Consider the following 19,555-nt stretch of genomic DNA (forward strand, 5'->3'; position numbering starts at 1 on the left):
GGCCCCTAGTCAACTGATTTTGACAAGGGTGCCAAGATAAGTCAATGGGTAAGGAACAGTGTTCTTAAAAAATGGTGCTAAGGGGCGCCTGGGTGGTTCTGACTCCTGATTTCGGCTCAGGTCATGATGTAAGGGTCCTGGGATCAAGCCCAACAGCTGGGATCCCTGCTCAGTGGGGAGTCTGCTTCTTCCTCTGCCTGCTGCCCCTCCCCCTGCTCTCCCACTCACTCTCTCCCAAATACATAAATCTTTTTTTCTTTTTTTTTAAATGGTGCTGGCACAACCGGTTATCTGCATAGAAAAGAATGAAGCTGGATCCCTTCCTCATACCATACACAAAAGTTAACTCAAAACAGATTAGAGATCTAACTGCAGGAGTCCAAACTACAAAACTCCTAGAAGAAAATCTTAGTGACATGAGATCAGGCAATGATTTATTTTTTTAAAAGATTTAAAAATTTTTATTTTTAAAGATTTTATTTCTTTATTTGACAAACAGAAAGAGCACAAGCAGGGGAAGCAGCAGGCAGTGGGAGTATGAGAAGCAGACTCCCCAATGAGCAGGAAGCCCAATGCAGGGCTCAATCCTAGGAATCCCGGGTTCATGACCTGAGCTGAAGGCAGACACTTAACAGACTGAGCCGCCCAGGCGCCCGAAGGCAATGGTTTTTTAGATATGACCTCAAAAGCACAAGCTACAAAAGAGAAAAATGAAGTGGACTTCATGGAAATTAAGAATTTTTAGGCTTTGCAGTATACCATCAAGAAAGTGAAAGGATATTCCTCAGAATGGGAGAAAATATTTGAAAATCATATACCTAGCATATATTCATATCTAGACTATATGAAGAACACTTACATCTCCATAATAAAAAAAGACAACCCTATTTTTTTAAATTGGGCAAAAATCCCCAGAGACAGTTCTCCAAAAAAGACATACAAAGGGTCAATAAGCACATGAAAGATGCATCAGGAAAAAAAAATCAACCAAATCCTCAATGAAATGTCACTTCACACACACACTGGGACAGCTACCATGAACAGATCACGAGGATGTGGATGGACAGGCCAGCAGGGTGGAGAAGGCGGGAGGCTGGGCCGGGACTGGCCATGGTTACACCTGCACCATTATATAATACCCTGGGCCATTTGTGGAAAACTGTAAATAAAGAATAAAGAAGTACATACGATGCTGCTCTAATGAGAAAGAAAAAGAAGGGCGGCTGTGATCAGATTAGCTAATGACACAGAGAACAGACTATTCAAACTCCCTGGAGAGCTCCCCTAACAGCAGAACGGGGCGCGCCTCCGTGGGGAAACGGCTGAGGACTTGACTTAACTCTGGGCCTGGAGGTGAGCATGGCCAGTTCAGGGCCCATCCTGCAGGAACCCTGGGCCTCTCAGCTATCCTTGGGAAAAAGAGCCACAGAGCTCCACTTCATTCCTATTTATGGATAAAGGAACGCAAAGATTTTGGTCACTGGCCAGCGTGGGTTGCCTCTTCTGCTGTCTTGGCTGCCTTCCCCAACGGTGGTCCGTCCTCCTCCCGGGTTCAGGTCGCTGGGTACTGACGGCGCTCACGCCCACTCGGCTCCCTAGAAGAGGAGTGCTCTCCACACCTACACCCACTTCCTCCGAAACCGAGACCGCCAGCTGCTCGTGTAAGTCTCCTTCCTCTCACACTCCAGACCCCAACTGGGCAGCCAAGGATTACTTACTGTACAAGAAAACCCACCAAGTGAAGGTGAAGGATCCCAACAGCGACATGAGGAAACAAAGATGACTTTCCTTGGGGGGGATCTGAGATGCTATTGCATCCATAAGACAATAACATATGGCTCTAAAAAGAACAATCTGAGAACAAAAAAGCTTGGAAATTTAAAAATATGACTGCCACGAAGAGGGCATCCACCCAACACTGAATGAGCACCTGGCAAGGCCAAGGACATCTCCCTGAACAAGGAGCGCAAACCCTGAGAGAAAACAAGAAAACAAGAAAAATGGTTCAGTTCCTGCCTTACAGATCCAGCAGGCCTGTGATGAGGGAGCAGGAGGCTGGCTGAGGACAAAGCAGGAGCTGGCGCCTTGCACCCCCTCTTCACCCTTTCCCCTCCATAAATGTAGCATCCCTCAGGCAGCCCTGACTGCCATGAACAATAAGCAAATGGTTAACTTGCAGAGCTCACAATCCTGCTAGACAGGAGTCTCCCTTGGCTTACAAATGTTCTAAATCTCACTAACAAAGACGATTGATAGCAGGATTGTGACACCCCACCAAAAAGTCTCCCAACTATCTTAATGTTAATGGCTGGTCTAAAGACAACATTGATCCAGCAGCAAGGGCAAGGCCTCCGGCAGGCCTGGAACATCCTGGCACCTTGCAGGCCCTCTTTAGCATATGAAAACTCCACTGACACCTCCCTTCCCCTCACCTTCCCCCAACTGCAAGGTACAGAACCTGCCATCCCTCACAACCCGGGGCAGCAGCTCTTCCTGCCCACGGGTCCTGTCCCCGTGCTTTAATAAACCACCATTTTGCACCAAAGATGTCTCAAGAATTCTTTCTTGGTCATCGGCTCCGGACCTCCGCCCACCAAACCTTACCTAGGTTCTAGAACTTCATCAAGTTCCTGCCTTACAGATCCAGCAGGCCTGTGGTGGGCTATAGCCTTCATTGTCTGGAGAACTTTCCCACCAGGCCGACCCTCCCCCTCTGGCACAGGCATGGGGGGAGGGGAGGCATGTGACCCAAAGAGGCCCAGTCAGAGCCGGAGAGAGCCGGTTTCATTTTTCTTGAAGGTTGTTAAGCTGGAAGGAAGTGTGTGGGTCTGAGCCCTAAGTGGCCCCCGCCCCCAGGACCAGAGGCCCCCTGCCCTCAGGGGAGAGAAAGGCAAACAGAGAAACAGAATTAGAGGCGAGGGCAGGGGTGAGGAAGTGGGTAGAGAACCAGAGAGAAGCAGAAGAACGGACCCAGGAAAAGACTGGAGCCCATGGATTCAGCAGGGCAGGAACGCCCAGCTACAGGAGCCAACAGCTTTCCAGTTTTGCTCAAGTTGGTTACATCTGTGTTTCCATTACCTACACCCGGAAACATTCTGATTCAGGCCGGGTCCTTGAAGAACAGGAGATGGGAAAGGAAACCAGGCAGACTTAATAAAAGGCATTCTCCCAGAGGAGAAAGACTTAACCTTGGTATTTAAGGCTCACAAGATGCCACATGGGATCAGTGAGACAGAGTCACACTGAAACCCATGCTGGGTAGAAATGCATTCAAACCGAACGGACACAGGTGGTACTACCCCACCCCCAGCCATCAGGTGGTCACACTTAAAAGTCAGATTCTGTCTGTGGCTGGGAGAGGGTGGGGTAATGGGCAGTCAGTCTCCTGCACTGGAGGTGGAAGGATAAAATGACAGTCTTTTGGGAGGTAATTCAAGAGGATCCATGAAGATTTAAAATAAGCACTTCAGTGTTTTTCTAGTTTTTCTAGTGTTTTCTAATACCAAATATATGCAGAAATGACTATTATTAACAGCGTAAATATATATACAGTTTAAAGAATTATAAAAAGAGCGCCTGGGTACCACCCTCGCCCAGCTGAAGAATGAATACGATGCTTCAAAATAATTTAGGAGGGGATGAAGGATAGGAATGAAACAGTATTTGTAGTGATATGATAATTACTGAAGGTAGGTGATGGGTACGTGGAGGCTCATTACACTGCTCTGTTTTTATGTATGTAAGAAATTGTCCACAAGAAAGAAAAGAAGGCAGGCAGGCAGGGAAGGAGGAAGAAAGAAAGGGAACAGCACCAAAAACCTTGGAGGTGTCCAGTGTGGGCCTCCCAGAAGACAGTGGTATTTGCTCATTTAAACACGTCACAATTTTTGGTGTCCGTTCTCCTGCTGGTGAACGCTGGACGTTTCCAGTTTTTCACGACTATGAACAATGGCGACAAGCATCCGCTGTGAGTGCTCGGCTCCCAGGGCACACGTGTGTGTTTCTCGGGGAGCACCTCTCTGAGGGCTGATGCTGGGTCACAGGGAAAGCACAGTCTTCACTTTACTGGGTGACACAAAGTGCTGCTGTGATTATACTTATTTCTAATCTTTCATCACACAAACTGGAAAGATACACCCTATACTATGACCAGTGGGTTTTCTCTGGGTCATGGAATTCCTTTTCTGTAATTTCCAAATCTGATAGAATAAACAAGTTTCACCACCTTTAAATTCTTTAATGACTCCAAATCCTTCATGGCATACAATATCCATACACTGTGAAGAGGCCTGGAGTGGGCTGTCCTGGCTGTGCCCCACCGCCCCCTTACCTCCAGTCTCCGTTCACCACCTCCAGCTCCAGGACGGTCTGCAGCCGCTGACACTGCTTGGCCTCCAAGGTGATGGTCACTCTGCACTCCCCCAGAGGGTGAATCTGGCCACTTGAGGGCTCAATGTCGAAGGGAGACACCTGATGTGGAGGTCAATCCGGAAGAATGAGGAGAGAGGACACTTGGAATTGCAGAACTGGCAGCTGGGTTGCCCCCAACCAGGGTCGCTCCCAAGCTGCTCTGGCTCTTCAAAGAGGTGCTAGGAGGCAGGACAAAGCAAACAGGGAGAGCAGAGCCCTCGGGATGAAGAGGATAAAGACCAAGTCTCTAAGTAAAGGAGAGGGTCCGTGCTAGGAGGCAGGACAAAGCAAACAGGGAGAGCAGAGCCCTCGGGATGAAGAGGATAAAGACCAAGTCTCTAAGTAAAGGAGAGGGTCCCTGTGTCCTGGCCCAGATCTGAGCGGTAGAGGACAGAGGGCGTGCCCCCAAGGGGAAAGGGGAGACACACTAGGGCAGGCTCAGTGGCTCTGTGAGGTCTGCCCAGCCCCAGCGATCACACATGGGTCAGGACCCTGATGGCTCTAAGGAAGGCAAACCACCAAGTCACCAGATTGGGGGAAGGGCGATGCTTCTATGACTACCCCCCACCCACAGTTGCCCACTGCAGGCTTGAACCCCTTAGCCTCCATACCAGCCATAGGAAGGGAGAAGAGAAGAGCAAAAGCTTAGGAAGAAGAATGTACCTGGGAGGGGGGCTCTCTATCTTTCTCTTCTGGTCCCAAACCTGCACTGGTCTGACGGAAGGGCCCTGTGGTCACACTTCCCTAGTGAGGGTGTCACTGAACATGGAAAGGTCACACCGAGAAGGGATGCTCTCTCCTCTATGGTCTCTTCATTCCAAGAGACTGAGACAGTGAGTGCCAGGCCCTGCCTGGAGAGCAGCCTGCCCACACCACAGAGGCCTGCCATCTTCCACCCAGTCTGCCACGTTAGCCAAGGTCAGGTGCAGGCTGCCTGTCCTGGGCTCTGTGCTCTCTTGTTTGCTCCCTGGCACTGGTGGGAGGGAGGAGCTGGCCTAATTCAGTAAAAGCAGCTCATGAGCTCAAGTCTGGGCCCCAAGCTCTAGTAGTAAAGAAGAGCCCCTTTGCTTTTATTGGTCTTTGTTCCTCACATGCATCTCCCTGGGAGTCCTGGGGGGGATTCTGTAGGCCAGGACTACATCTCTGTGCCCCTGACCTGAGCACATCTAACAGACCCCAAATCCCAACATTATTTTTGAGAGCTCAGAAGAACAGAGTACAGAGAACTGCAGAGACAGGATTCATACCAGCCTCGATTAAGACATAAATCTAACATACTATGAAATTGACGGTTACTTCAATTATAAAAAAATTGTCATTCTTCACAGTGGGAAAAAAACGCAGAGGACCTGATGATTCCACCACCCATTAGCTGTGTGATCCTGGGGAAGTCACTGTCCCTCTCTGTCTCTATCCAGTAAGGAGCACGGCTGTGCTCTGTGCTCTGGGAAGTCCCAGAGTACTTAAGGAAGGGGACTAGGGTGGGGGGAAAAGGCAGGCTAGGGCAGCAGGCACCTAACAAGGGCATCTCTGGGTGGCCAGAGCAGTCGCACTTTATTCTCCATCTTGAGCTTCTGCCTAAGGTTTCATTTGAAGAAAAGCTTCTTGCCTAAAGATATTGATACCACCCTGTCCCTGTCCCCATCTTCCATGCTTCCCAAATCCAAGCAGGGAGACCAATGAGCCTGGACGGAAAGTGCAAAACTCCAACCCTGTGTAACAGGGCACTTGCCAGCGTTTCTTGGCAATGATGCTGGTAATTTGAGACAAATGGTCCCAACTGCTAAGTTTCAGAGTGCCCAGAGGGAGAAATGAAGCCATTGCCTAAGGAACAAGGCTGGTCAAGTGTAAAGGAAAAGTCTGGGAGAAAGTGAACGCCCACGGGCAGATCTGCAGCTGCACCTTTCTTTCCTCAGCTTCTGAATGCGGAAGGAGGGAAGGGCAATGTTCTGTCCCTAGACGGTATGTGGGCAAGCAAGAGGGGGACCTTGGCAGGGAGTCGGAGGGAGGGTGCTTTCATCACACAGACCTGGTCAGAGCTTCACAAGGGCAACAATGACCTAAGGCAGCTTCCAAGAAGCCACAGTTGTCCCGTGTATGAAGAGTGGGGGTGACCAGTGGTGACACACAGCTAGCCAGAGGCAGGTAGGGAGTAGCTGACATTTTGTGCCATTTGCTCTGGTTTTGTTCTGGATCGCACATTGTATTTAGTGATGATAATGATGATTATATTTAATCACTTTTAGTATTCTCTAAGTTTATAGCTAAAAGGAAAGAGCTACTTCAGTGGAAATACCTCTTGGATTCTCTTGTTTGGGGCCGCAAGCCCAGGAGCAAGTGCCCCCTGGTGGCAGGTACTGGAACTGCGGGTACTGTCTCTGGGAGGTTGGGAGCCTTGGGGGTGAGCCCTGAGGGCCTGGCCCTCCCTGGAGACTGGGGAGCTTCCCCCCCAGCTCAGCTGCCCATCTTCCTCCCAACTCAGGCTGCTCTGACAGAGGGAGAAGTCCATGTCTTATGTCCACGTCAGAAAGACGGTAGAGAAAGGAACAGGAACATCCAGTTCAGGCTTACGTTCTGCTGTCAAGGGTAACCCAACTGGGTCAGAGATGGGGAGAACCGGTGACACTGCCAGGCGGGGTGACCAGGCAGTGACCTCCTCTCCAGCCTCAATGCTCTGAATGTGCCAGGACAGGTGAACCAGCTGCCAGCAGCGGCGGGGTGGCAGTGGGGAGGCAGCCCTGGAGCTGGTGGGCACCCGACTTACATCTTCGCCCCTCTCTTGGAGGCAGACCAGGCTCTCCTTCATGCACCACGTGGCCAGGAGCTGGCTGACATTCTGGATCTGGATGGAGTCCATGGCTTTCTGTCCCAGGCGCAGCAAACCGAACTGAAGGGCTGAGACGCTGATGACAAGGGCGGGCCCCTGAGACACCCAGAGGGGCTTGTCACCAGGCCACCCTGGGAACAGACTCTGCACCCTACCCCTGCCACCCTGCAGGCCCTCCCAGCCGCACAGCAACCACCACCCCCCCACCCCCGCCCAGCACCACCTTAAAGGCTGCCTCAACGTGTAACACCACTGGCAAGGGTGAGTTTTGGATTTCACACAGCAGGTCCTGGCTTGTTGGGCCAGGGACACCCCCGGTAAAGCTCAACTCAAAATCCTCCACCTCGCTGGGTTCTGGAAGAGAGGGGGAAGTGAGCTGGAGAAAGGGTGGGGGACAGTTCCCCGCTGTGGCTGGGCCCAGATGTGTGGCCTCTGCTGACTTCTCATCCACTCCATGTGCCAGGCTGCAGCGGGAGCTGATCCCAGAACCCCCTGAGCCCCTGCACAGGCCGCCATCCTCTCTCAGGTCTCCCCCACAGCCGGCCTCAGGACATCTTGCCTACACCCCCACCCCGCCCCCACCACAGTCCCTGCAGTACCTATGGTCCCCATGCAGGGCTCTACTTCAATGATGTGGCAGTCACTGATCTTTCCCCACAGGTATCTGATGGGGGACTTGCTGTTGTTCCACATCTGCAAGACACACCCCAATCCAGACTCCACAGGCACCGCCCCTGCACAAATCTGCACCCACCAAAGGACTGCAGGGCTGTGGGCCCACAGAGGGTCCTCCCTACACCCTCCCAGCTAATTCTTGGCCATCCAACAGCACCCCCACCACACAGCAGGGTTTGTGGGTGCCGTATCCCATCAAAGACCCACGACCATAGGAATGGCCCCACAGCCCTATCATTCAGAGGATGCTGGGGAGCTGGTAAAATGACAGACATGCCCGGCCCATCACCTGTGCACACCAAATCAGGTTCAGGAGCCCCGGGGACAGTCTCATCCTCTGTGCGGAGGCTGCCACCTGCTCCTCCAGCCACACCCTCCCCATACTCACGCCAAGTTCCGCACACTCTTGGGTAGCCTAGGCTGGGGGGAGACCATAGCCTACCTTAAAATTCTTCTTCACATTTATGCCAATGTAGTTCTCCCCGGGGATGATGAGGGCATATGGTTCTAGGAGAACCTGGAAAGGTTCCACTGAGCCTTTCACCTCGATTTCCAGGACAATCACATCATCCATAGAGCAGGAGGAATCCTTCCAGTTTTCCAGGTCCAAGCTGAACACAAACCCACCGTGAGCTAAGTGCCAACACAGCCCAGGAGCACAGCCCTTCCCTCTGTCCCTTATCTGTGGTCTTGTAAAAAGAAAGCACTCCCCTATCCGCAGCTCCTAAGTGCCCTCAAATCAGAGGCATGAGCCAACCAACCAGTGACAGTCTGGGACAGGATGCCTTGCCTGCTGCCTCCTGGAACTCAGCTGTGGTGGCACCCAGCCTGGGGTCTACACATGAGGCTGCCTGGACCACACCCTGACAGTCTGCCTGGGGAAGAGCTGGTGGAGATGCCCACAATGGGGCAGAGCCTCCCCTCCTCATTGGCCACCACCCAGGGCCCAGCAGTATGGCTGCCCTGGGCTAGGGCTAAGTGGAGCCCAGTGAGTCATTCCCTGCAGCTGAGCCCCTCTGGGCCTAGGTGCCAGGGCGGCAGAAGTGCTCCCCCGTGTCAAAGCCTGCTGAGGTCAGGGGGCTCATTGACTCCTTGCCCTTGCCTTCCCCAGTATCCCTAAGGGGGAAGGCAGGCCCTGCGGCCCACCCCTCATGGGCCCTGTCCCCACTCACTTCATGGGCTCTGGGACTTCCTCTAGCACCATCTGGAGCACACTGTGAAAATCCCTGGACTGTAAGGCAAACACGGCACCTTGAAAACAAACTGCATTCTAATCAGATTAGGCTGCCCTAGAGAAGCCGGGAGCCATGGCAGGAATTCCTTCTCCCCCTTGGCCTAGCTGCCAGAGAGGCCTTCCAAAGAACATAGTGGTGCTCCCCTTCTGCCACGCCCCCATCCTAGGGAAAGAGGGGTGGCCTGCCAGGATGGGAGGCAGGACTCGAGTGTGGGGGCTGCCGCAGTCCCGAGACTGGTGTTCCTACCTCAGCTGGGCCAGAGCAGACAAGAAGGACAGGCTCTTCAGACCCTGACATGGCCCATGGGCAGTGCCCTCAACTGTAGGAAGCACCAGGGCCTCCCAGAACAATAGGGCCAGGATGCCGGCTGGACAGGCCAGGGAGCTCTTGGGGGACCCAGAGCACCCCCTTCACTCCCAGCTCTTGTTCCCCTCTTGAGTTACACACAGGGCCTCACACAGGAGCCCACCATGTGAACCCAGCCCTCGGCTCCTGCACCTCACTCTTCAGGAGAGGCGGGGGCCTGAGCAGAGACAGTACTGTCACCAACACAGTGGAAACACGGAAGACACCAGAGCAGAGGAAACGAGCCCAGGGTCCCGGGGCAGATGAGGTGTGCGCACCATTAGGACCAGGTAGAATACGCCGCTTTGTCCTCCAACCCCACTCTCCGCTAAGTTCTGGCCTTGGAGGATGCCAGGATCTTGTCAGGCTCAGCGGTGGCTTCAGCATCACTAAAGGAGGACGGCGGTGGGGCAGGGGGTGGACGGGGACGGGGGATGGAAAGTACCATGGCCCCATCACGTGTGACTACCAGGATGGCATCATTCTTACCTCATGAGGAGAAAAGCTCAGGATGAACTCGTGGTCCGCGTGGGGGCTGAGAAGCCCCCTGTCGGGCAGGATGGAGAAGGCTGTCTCCCTGTCCGGGTGGTACTTGAGGCTTTCCAGGCTGTAGCTTTCCCCAGGCATCAGGGGCTGCAGGTTGGGCTTCATGATCTGCCAGTGGAAGGCCAGCTCCACGTGCCTGTGGGGGCCAGTGGAGCCATCTTGCCAGGACCAGTCTCCTGACCCCCTGCCTGGCTGGGCCCCGCTCCAGGAGTGAGTAGAGAGGACCCAGGATCAGGAAGTGGGGGAGCACGGGGGTCAGGGGGTCCATGCTGGAGACCTCTCTCCACTGCAGTGGCCATGGTGACGCAGGGAGAATGGTAAACACAAGAAATCTGGCTCTGTTTAACTGTAGATATCTGGAGACTTTCTGCCATGACTTCTACCACACGAGAGTTCCAAAGGTTTGCTGCCTGGTGTCCCCATTCTACCACCCTCTGCCCCTCCAGCTGTGGCGTCCCAGGACAGCTCTGTCCAGAAGGGGGTGTGCCCACCGGCTCCCAGCAGGGCAGTGACAACTCCATGGCGGTGGGGAGGTGGGACTATGGCATGCTGCTGATGGAGGGGTAGCCGACGGGTATAGCTCATCACCTCAGGGGACAGACCCTCGTAAGGCCTGGGGTCGCCAGGGAAGGTCTGTGCTGGCTTAATGGCCGGGCTCACAGAATGGTCAGGACCTGAACCCACTGGTCACAATCTGCCTGATCCTGGAACTTGGCTGGCCTCCCTTCACAGGCAGGGCAAGACCTTTCTGCAAAACTGCTCTGGGCTAAGGATACTCCAGAATGATGTAGAACAACACTGTCCAATATAACAGACTGCAGCAGTGGCAGTCTTATGTATCTGCTCTGTCCAAAAGGACAGCCACGAGCTACACCTGTGGCTGGTACTTAAAATGTGACTGGTGCCATCAAAAAAGTGAGCTTTATTTTACTTTTAATTGATTTCAATTGCAATAGCCACATGCAGCTACCATGATGGGCAGTGCAGACCTGAGTTCTCCCATCCTGTCCAGATTCCTTCCTGGCCCTTGGAAGGAAGCTCCAGCCTCAGTGGGAACTCTGGGTCAGGTGCAGGAGGAGGAAGGGTGCACGTTGGAGGGCCCGGCACAGGGGTCACTCACGTAACATTTCTAATAATCAGCTGCTTTTTAGCTGTGGACTGAAGGTTCTCAGGCTCAAAGCGTATGAAGTGCTGGGCTGTTAAGTCTGTGAGCTCTCCAGGCTCCGGGTGACTTTCTTCACCAGAAATATAGATCAGATCCAAAGCAACCAGCTGCCCAATTCCTGACACCGTAAGATGGTAAAGTTTCACCAGGGCTGAAATCAGAGCTCTATGGCCAAAGGCTGTCCCAGGATCCATGCCACCATCCACATGCAGCTGGCCTTGACCATGAACCCCAGAAGTGTGCAAAGAGGGGAATGGGGGCCATTAGCACACACATCCCATACCCATATCTTCCCAGACTACAAGGAGGTGATTTTGATAACTTGGCACATAACAGACACTCAGTTAATATTTACTGGGTGAAACTGGATGGAAGGACAGAAGGATGAAAGGATGGAAAGACGGAAGGGAGGGAGGGAGGGAGGGAGGGAGGGAGGAGTACATCTTGGGGGAGATCCAGCAGAATGCCCCTTCTAGCTCAGAACAGAACAGGACATGGGATGCCTCTGGTCATTTATATTTAAGTTTCTGGCAATACCCCAAAGGAGATCCAGGTGAGTTTCAAAATGAAGAAATCAAAGACTTCACCCAGGTTTCCATCTGTCTATCACCAGAAGTTTCCCTGGGGTTGTACCAGAGGCCACACTGGCTTGGGTCTCCAATGTCTGACCAGAGCAAACCCTAGAGCGTGACTAAACCAGACCCCAGAGCCTGGGGGCTGCAACACCCCTTCAGGGCACCCCCCTGAGGTAGGGTGGGCACAGCCGAGCCATGGACAAGGCTAATGTGGCAGTTTCTGGAGTCATAGCACCTGTCCATCCCAGCCCAGGCCTGGGAGCACACACAAGCCTACCTACGGTCACCAGCTCCTTTATCTGGCAGTTGTCACACACAATGATGAAGGTCTGCTCTGCCTTTTCTAGGTTCGTTGGGAGGAATAAGACCTGGAGAAGAGAGGGGCTGCCCTGTGACCTCCCGCCTCCTTGCAGACACACATCCCTCCCCTTGTTCCACTTCTCACTTCCCACCCTGTCCCCGCCTGCTCTTCCCCCACCCCCAGCCTTCTCCCTAAGGCCAGGAGGTTCTGCCAGGGCCCCAGCCCAGACTAATGCAGGAAGCATGTTGAAAGGTATGAAGAAGAAGTTCACAGAGACTGAGATACAAATGGCTCTTCATCACGGGAACACACGTTTAACCTCATTCGTGATACAAGAAATGCCAATGGAAACCACCCGGAAAAAATTTTCACCCTTCATATTGGCAAGGAGCAGAAAGCCAGCAATCAGGAAAGCAATGACAAGATAGCTGGAATTCTCTTCATAATTATCCAGAGGGGAAGTGTGGGGTTTGGCTGGAAGAGGCGGAGAGGCGCAGATGCCATGAGCTTGGCCAAGAGTTAAGGAACATTGACTGGGCGCCAGAGAGCCCACTCCATGTTTGCATGTGCTTTAAAATACACATGACGACAGGCTTTTCTTGCTTTCTTGCTTTCTTTTTTTTTTTTTTTTAAAGATTTTATTTATATTTATTTATTTGACAGACAGAGATCACAAGTAGGCAGAAAGGCAGGCAGAGAGAGAGGAGGAAGCAGGCTCCCCGCCGAGCAGAGAGCCCAATGTGGGACTCGATCCCAGGACCCTGAGATCATGACCCGAGCCGAAGGCAGCGGCCTAACCCACTGAGCCACTTTTCTTTTACATTTGATAACACACTGTACTGGCAAGGGTGTGAGGGATCAGACACTCTGACGCACCCACGTGGTGGGGATTCAGTGCGGTCACAGTTCTGACCAGCAGAGACCCCAGAGCCGGCAAAGCCCCTTCAAGGACTGGAAGCTGCCGGGAGATTCATGGTTAGACAGGGTGATGTACGGAGTTGTCGAAATGGCCAGAGATCAGAAAGAATCTTCGTGGCCAGCAGTAGAGGACAAGTGACCCGGGTTAAGGTTCATTTGTTCAGTGGGATACTATGCAGCTGGGACAAATACGAGAACACTCTTTAAGACAGAACAGAACGGTGAGTGGGCAGAACAGAGTGTGGTCAGTGATTTGTGGGAAGGAAAGGGAGAAGCAAAGGAAAGAAAGCACAGATGCAGTTGCTCATTGGGCATGGTGTTATCTGGCAGGCGGTGAGAGACTGGTGGCGCTGCCTGATGCGGGGCTCGATCCTGGGACCCTGAGATCATGACCTGAGCCAAAAGCAGATGCTTAACCCATGGAGCCATCCAGGCAGCTTGGAAATATAAACATATTTTAAAACAAACCCCAAATAATCGATAAATAAAATACACAAAGGGGATGCCTGTGGGGCTCAGTCAGTTAAACGTCTGCCTTCGGATCAGGTCATGATCCCAGGGTACTGGGGTGGAGTCCTACATCAGCCTCCCTGCTTAGCAGGAAGTCTGCTTCTCTCTCTCTCTCTCTCTCTGCTGCTCTCTCTGCTTATGTGTGCTCTCTCTGTCTCTTTTTCACTCTTTGGCAAATAAATAAATAAAATCTAAAAAAAAAAATACACAAGGAATGCCAAGGGGGGAAAAACCTCCCTTTGACTGCTCATGACTCCCCAGAGTCCTGCTGCTCCTCTCTTCCTTTCCCTGAGGATCACAAGAGGACGGGATGAGGGGAAGTCCTGGCCTGGGCAGGGATGGTCAGCCCCAATTCCTTAAAGCCATACCACAAGGTACTAACAAGGCCTGGACCAGGCAACAGGACCCAAGCCACACTCCATCAGCAGGTGAGGTCTGACAAAGCCCTATAACACCCATTACCTGGCTTCATCCCAACCCCAAAAGTGAGGTCCTTATCAGGGATCAGACTGGCACAGACATGAACAAGAAGGCATCACTCCAGGACTCCCAAACGAGATCCTATCAGACATTTGATACCGGAAAGCAGCTTCTAAAGGAAGCCTTCCTCTTCACTGTGCCTCAGACAAACCCCAGACCCATTAACTCAAAACCTCAGGATTGGGGTCAAGATACCAGTGCATTTTCAAGATTCTTAGAAGATTGCAATAGGTAGTATGAAAATGCTATGGCTCTTGGCTCTCACTACCTGATGACACGGTACAGTCCAAATGCCCTTCCCTAGAAACAAGACCGCTTTCACTCTAGAATGTCAGTGCCCCTCCGACAGGCCAGCAAGGAAGGCCACGTAAGCTTGCAGCTCAGAGTCTGAACCCTGGACCGTGAAGTTGGGGAGGGTGAGGTGTGGAGCAAGAGGTGCAGGGAGAGGGGTGTCTGGTGGCTCAGTCGGTAAGCATCTGCCTTTGGCTCAGGTCATGACCCTAGGGTCCTGGGATTGAGCCCTGCATCATGCTCCATGGTCAGTAGGGAGTCTGCTTCTCCCTCTCCCTCCTGCTCTCTCTCTCTCTCTCTCAAATAAATAAATAAATTTTTTTTTTTTTTTTTTTTTTTAAGGGGCAGAGAGACATCATTGTTTCTCACAGACAGTGCTGGGGATCAATGAGCAGGTGTGATGGGCCAAAGGGGCCACTGAAAGAAGCTGGTTAGGAAAGGACAAGCCACACAGCCAGCAGATCCAAGTCTGGGAGCTTCTGCAGAGGTCCAGGATAAGGGGGGAGGAAGGAAGATTTTGCCAGCCAAGTAACTGAGAATGAAAGAGGAAAGAGAGGACAAAGTCACTATCATCCCCAGGCACCAGACCTGGTAGGGGTTGAGGGGAGGTGTCTAAGAGAGACCAAAGAACCAAAAGAAGATTCCAGAGGCAGCTAAGATGGGAAGGACTCCCAGGCTAACAGTGCGGACAAACAGCACTGGGGGATCATGGTGGAATGCTAGGGCTATCCGCACTTGCTCTGTAAGAGGGGTCATGAGACGGTCAGATGACATCACCCCACAGAATAACACCCTCCTACACAGAAACCATCCTGGAATGAGAGTGGATATTCAAGTCACGAAAACAGAGGTGAATGAAATCACGTAAGCAGTTGAAGGAACATCCATGACTGATTGTAATGAGGAGAAACTCTATGTGCTGTCCAACTACCGACCTCCATACATATGGCCTGTCCTGGAGCCAGCTCAAACACCGAAGGCAGGATTCCAAAGGGAGGTTGCTCAACGAAGCCAATGGTTGCAACAGCCTTAAAGAAAAGCGGAAGATTACACAAGAGCTTGGAAGAGATTGTAAAATCTAGCCCTTTGATGACACACTTCTCTCCTCCATCTATTTTGCAATCTGAAGGATCTTAAGGATCATCCAGGACACAGCCAATGAAGAAACTGAGGCTCGCCCATTCCGCGAGCCCCCCATGAGGAGCCCCCATGAGGAGCAGAAGGAACTCACCACTGACGAGTGAGTGCTTCAGACATGAAGCAGAAGCATGAGATGAAGCCTCAACCTGGAGGCGGGCTCTCAAAGCATAGTCCTGCCCCCACCCCAGTACCCTGTGTGGCTGCCTCAGTCCCAGATCCACCCCTGGTTCTAAGTCCCAGAGTCGAGGGGAGCTGCCATCTCGCTGGCAAAGGAGGCCATCTCAGTGTGCCGGGGACCCAAACCCACACCTAGAGGACCCTGGCAGGTAACAGAAGTGAGGGAAATGGTCTTGGAACATGCAGTCCTCCGGATCTATCACCTGTTTCCCAGAGACACAGATCTGAAAAATAAGAGCGTAAGCACACAGTCTATGCTGCCAAGGGGCCACAGGGAATCCTGGCCTGGCGCTGCACATCTTCCAATTTTTCTTTTCTCTTTTTCAAAAAAGATTTTTTAAAAGTAATTTCTATGCCATAAGTGGGGCTCAAACCCACAACCCCTACATCAAAAGTCATGTGCTCTACCAACGGAGCCAGCCAGGCGCCCCTCCAATTTTTCAGAGACTGGAAATGCAGATTTTTAGGTGAAATCTCCCTAGTTTTAAATGTTGGCCCAAAAAATGTTTTCGAGCACTGCGCCAAATAAATACGACACAGAACACAGCCAAGGGGCTGCCAACGTAGGGCTCTGAAAACGTTTGCCACAAGGATGCCTGAAGGAAGGAGTAGATGCGGTGACAGTTGAGCCTGGCTTGGAAGGATGAGGGAGGTGACACAAGCTGCCCAGGTGACATAGGTCTCCGTGGCAGGACAACCAACCAACCACAGTGCTGGTCTCTGTGGTGTTGATGACAGCAGGTGGGCAAGATACACCACACCATTCTTTTGTGTGTGTGTCTCCAATCACAGGTCACTCTAGCAAGTTCCTCATGGGGTGGGGGTGGGCGGGATTTTCGTGGATGGATTTGCTCTAGCTCCAGGCAGCAGCCTGTGATCACTCACCCGGAAACTTGGTGGCGGCCAGCTCTTCTTAGGCATCACGCAGAACTTGCCGATGCTGAAGCCCACGTTTTTGCAGACGAATCTGGTTATCTTCATTCCCCCGATGAGGCAGTAACCGCAGTCCAGCACTGGTGACACTGGAGCCACAGGAGAAGGGGCACAGCAGAAATAACGTGTTGCTCTGAACAGGCCCTGTGGCCCCTTGCGCCCCTGAGGTCATGCCAGAGCTCAGAGCAGCCGTGGAAGGATGCAGGGCCTCCGGCCCAGCGCCTGGAGCAGAGAGGCTGGATGGGCACCCGCCCTGAGCCCTGCACCCACACAGTAGTCTCTGGTTTCCATGCGCTGCTGGCTAGATCAGCAGGAGTCTGTGCTCACTGGAGACTCAGGCCTCAGCCAGGGCCACGCAGCATGGGTCAGAGTCCTGGGTCCAGCCGAAGAGGCTTGCTGCTAATGAGGGAGACCAGCCCAAGCCAGCTTTCCCAAAGCCACCCACACGGCCACAGAGGTGACATCTGCTGAGGGCCCCAGGCACCCCTGGCTTGACTCAGTGTGACCCAGACCCACTTGGGAATCTAGGAGCCAGCAAAGCCTGTGCTGGGGCTAGCTAGGCTGCTGGCCTCCTCTCTTGCTGTGTACAATTCTGAGTCAGCCTCCACCAGGAAGCAGGACAACGGGGGCCCAACACAGCGGAAGGCTATATGTACTAGCAGGTGCCTCCTTAGGACCCAGAAGCCCCTGCCTGGGAGGACCAAGTCATGTGCTGCCACAAAGGGCCCCTGCTAGCAGACGGGTTTTCCAGGGACGTGTCAACCTGAACTGCATCCCAGGGAGGGCAGAGCACACACTCACACGTCAGCACTGGGGGGGCCCGCCGGGCCTGCAAGGGGATCAGGAGGGTGTGGGCTGACTGGGTCTCGACCAAGATGAAGTCATCAAAATCCCCAAGACAGTCAGGAAAAAACTGGACAATGAACTGGCAGGTCATTCCAGGAGCCACCATTCCGCCTTTGCCTGGGAACATCCCTGTGCATGACAGAAGCAAAAGATGAGGACCTGGGGACCAGTCAGCCCCCGGGGCTTGGGCTCATGTGTTGCGTGCGGCTGGCAACCAGGGGACAGAGGTAGACCCCATCACAGCTGGGCTGCTCCAAGAGTAGATGCCTTCTGTGCCAAAGCCACGCTGATGGCAGAACCACCAGGCTGTGCAAGGGGGACAGGCTGTTAGGGCTGGGAGTCCTAGGGAGACCACCAGGGCCCAGGCAGGTGGGTGGCAGAGTGATAGGGTCCATCTGGAATAGTTAGGGGAAAGATGCCTGGCCTGATGGCTTAGAATTTATTTTGTGGACAGCAGAGAGCCATTTGAGCTTCCGAGCGTGGTTGGGAGGGGAACGACATGACCAGAGCTATTCTTAGATAAAACACTGTGGTGTGGAAGCTTGAAGGCCAGCTGGGAAGCCCCCACACTGGTTTTAAGTGGGTAATGAGGACAGCCTGACTCAGGCCGTGGAAGCATGGAGAGTGAGCAGAGGGCAGGTCCAGGGCCCAGAGGGGGTGCCCGGAGAAAGGGGCTGGCGGGACTCAGAGACATCACTAGGAGGATGGGTGGGAGGTGGACGGGCTATCTGCAGAGCAGAAGGGCCCCAGGGACTGCGACAGGAAAGGAGGGCCCAGGCTCATGTGAGGGTCAGGCGGGCCTGTGCTGGGAGTGAGCCCACATACAATTTCGAGGTGGTCCGGATTACTGCTAGGCTGACTCACCCAGTCCCAGAGCGAAGTACGGCGTAGAAGGTGGGAGGACTCGCAGGTAGCGACTGGTCGCGGTGGTGTTCTGCAGGGAGATCACCATCTGCCCGGAAGTCAAGGGGAGCTCTTTTAGACAACGCACATGGCCAAGTGATGTGAGGCACATGCTGTACGTAATATGGAAAGAGGGTAGAGGTGTAGATGCAGTGAGTCTGAGCTGGGGGATGGGCGCATGGGGATTCAATACACCCCTCTATCTACCCTAGATTGTATTTGGAAAAAATAAAATACAAAGTGAACATGAAGACAGGAATAGATCTGACCTATGCTTTACCCTCTTTAAAACAAGACCTACTATTTGCCGAGCATCTGCCATGTGCCCCTCAACCTTACAAGAGCCAAGAAAAGGTGGGAGCTATCTGTTTTACCCTGACAAAGTTGAAGTTAAAAGAGGCCCCTTATCCAGTAAGTAATGGTCTTGATATTTGAGCCCAGGACATCTGGCTCCCAAGTCCTGCCCATCTGGCTTCTTATGTTGCTGACTTCTTCCCCACATATCCCTTTGGGTCGTTTCTTCCCATGGGCCCAGTCAAGAGGTGTTTGTGGGCACCTATATGACTGGTTTGTAATTGGGCCTCCCACTACCACTCAACCCATCCAACCCCTATTAAACCCTGCTTTCTATTCTCCCTCCCTCTGACTGGGAGACCCCCAGGGCAAGGCCTGGGACTCAAACACTGCTAGCCCCCACCAGCACTCCACACAGGGCCTGGCAAAAAAGAGAAGCTCAGTGTATGAGCATATCTCTTGCTTCTCTTTTGTGAAATATTATACTAGAAAAAAAATTCATAAATTATAACATGACAAAAGGCATGTTTCCATTACCTAGATTAAGATAAAAACATTAAAAATACAGATGAAGCCCTACCCCAGCCCCCTTGCTGTCCACCAGATAACAGCTACATAAATGTGAAGTGTGTGTCTTCATACTTTTATTCATAGGTATGTATTCCTAAGTCAAAACTTGTCCATTTTTGGCCAACACAACAATTGCATCATTCCATCTGTAAACCACACCCAAGTGTGGAGAGACCCATATTACTATTTTAACCTTACTCTGCTATTAATGATGATGAGCATTGTTTCACAGGTTTATTTCCTATTTGGGGTTCCTCTTGTGTGAGTTGTCTGTCCATATCCTTTTTTTTTTTTTTTTAAAGATTTTATTTATTTATTTGACAGAGAGAGATTACATGTAGGCAGAGAGGCAGGCAGAGAGAAAGAGGAGGAAGCAGGCTCCCTGCTGATCAGAGAGCCCGATGTGGTACTCGA

The 19,555-nt window shown here is 52.5% G+C and overlaps 1 protein-coding gene across 14 annotated transcripts in view; it reads right to left on the reverse strand.

Moving 5' to 3' along the window:
- DLEC1 (DLEC1 cilia and flagella associated protein) overlaps nucleotides 1-19,555 on the reverse strand; it is a 66,616-nt gene that overhangs the window by 14,248 nt on the left and 32,813 nt on the right. For 13 of the 14 annotated variants that reach the window (XR_009350845.1, XR_009350844.1, XR_009350846.1 and 10 more), the window contains 13 exons: nucleotides 18,239-18,326; nucleotides 17,330-17,503; nucleotides 16,481-16,617; nucleotides 15,214-15,306; nucleotides 12,056-12,146; nucleotides 11,159-11,321; nucleotides 9,982-10,174; nucleotides 9,085-9,143; nucleotides 8,355-8,523; nucleotides 7,837-7,930; nucleotides 7,461-7,591; nucleotides 7,175-7,333; nucleotides 4,331-4,470 (listed from right to left, as the gene is read on the reverse strand). Coding sequence is in view for 11 of the 14 variants with exons in the window: in XM_059162078.1 (XP_059018061.1) it covers nucleotides 4,331-4,470; nucleotides 7,175-7,333; nucleotides 7,461-7,591; nucleotides 7,837-7,930; nucleotides 8,355-8,523; nucleotides 9,085-9,143; nucleotides 9,982-10,174; nucleotides 11,159-11,321; nucleotides 12,056-12,146; nucleotides 15,214-15,306; nucleotides 16,481-16,617; nucleotides 17,330-17,503; nucleotides 18,239-18,326 (1,691 nt within the window). In the remaining 3 variants the exon portion in view is untranslated. The remainder of the gene's footprint in view (nucleotides 1-4,330; nucleotides 4,471-7,174; nucleotides 7,334-7,460; nucleotides 7,592-7,836; nucleotides 7,931-8,354; nucleotides 8,524-9,084; nucleotides 9,144-9,981; nucleotides 10,175-11,158; nucleotides 11,322-12,055; nucleotides 12,147-15,213; nucleotides 15,307-16,480; nucleotides 16,618-17,329; nucleotides 17,504-18,238; nucleotides 18,327-19,555) is intronic. The other variant, XM_059162082.1, reaches the window with a different exon arrangement.

This window comes from Mustela lutreola, chromosome 2 (assembly GCF_030435805.1).
Source record: "Mustela lutreola isolate mMusLut2 chromosome 2, mMusLut2.pri, whole genome shotgun sequence".
Lineage (NCBI taxonomy): Eukaryota > Metazoa > Chordata > Mammalia > Carnivora > Mustelidae > Mustela > Mustela lutreola.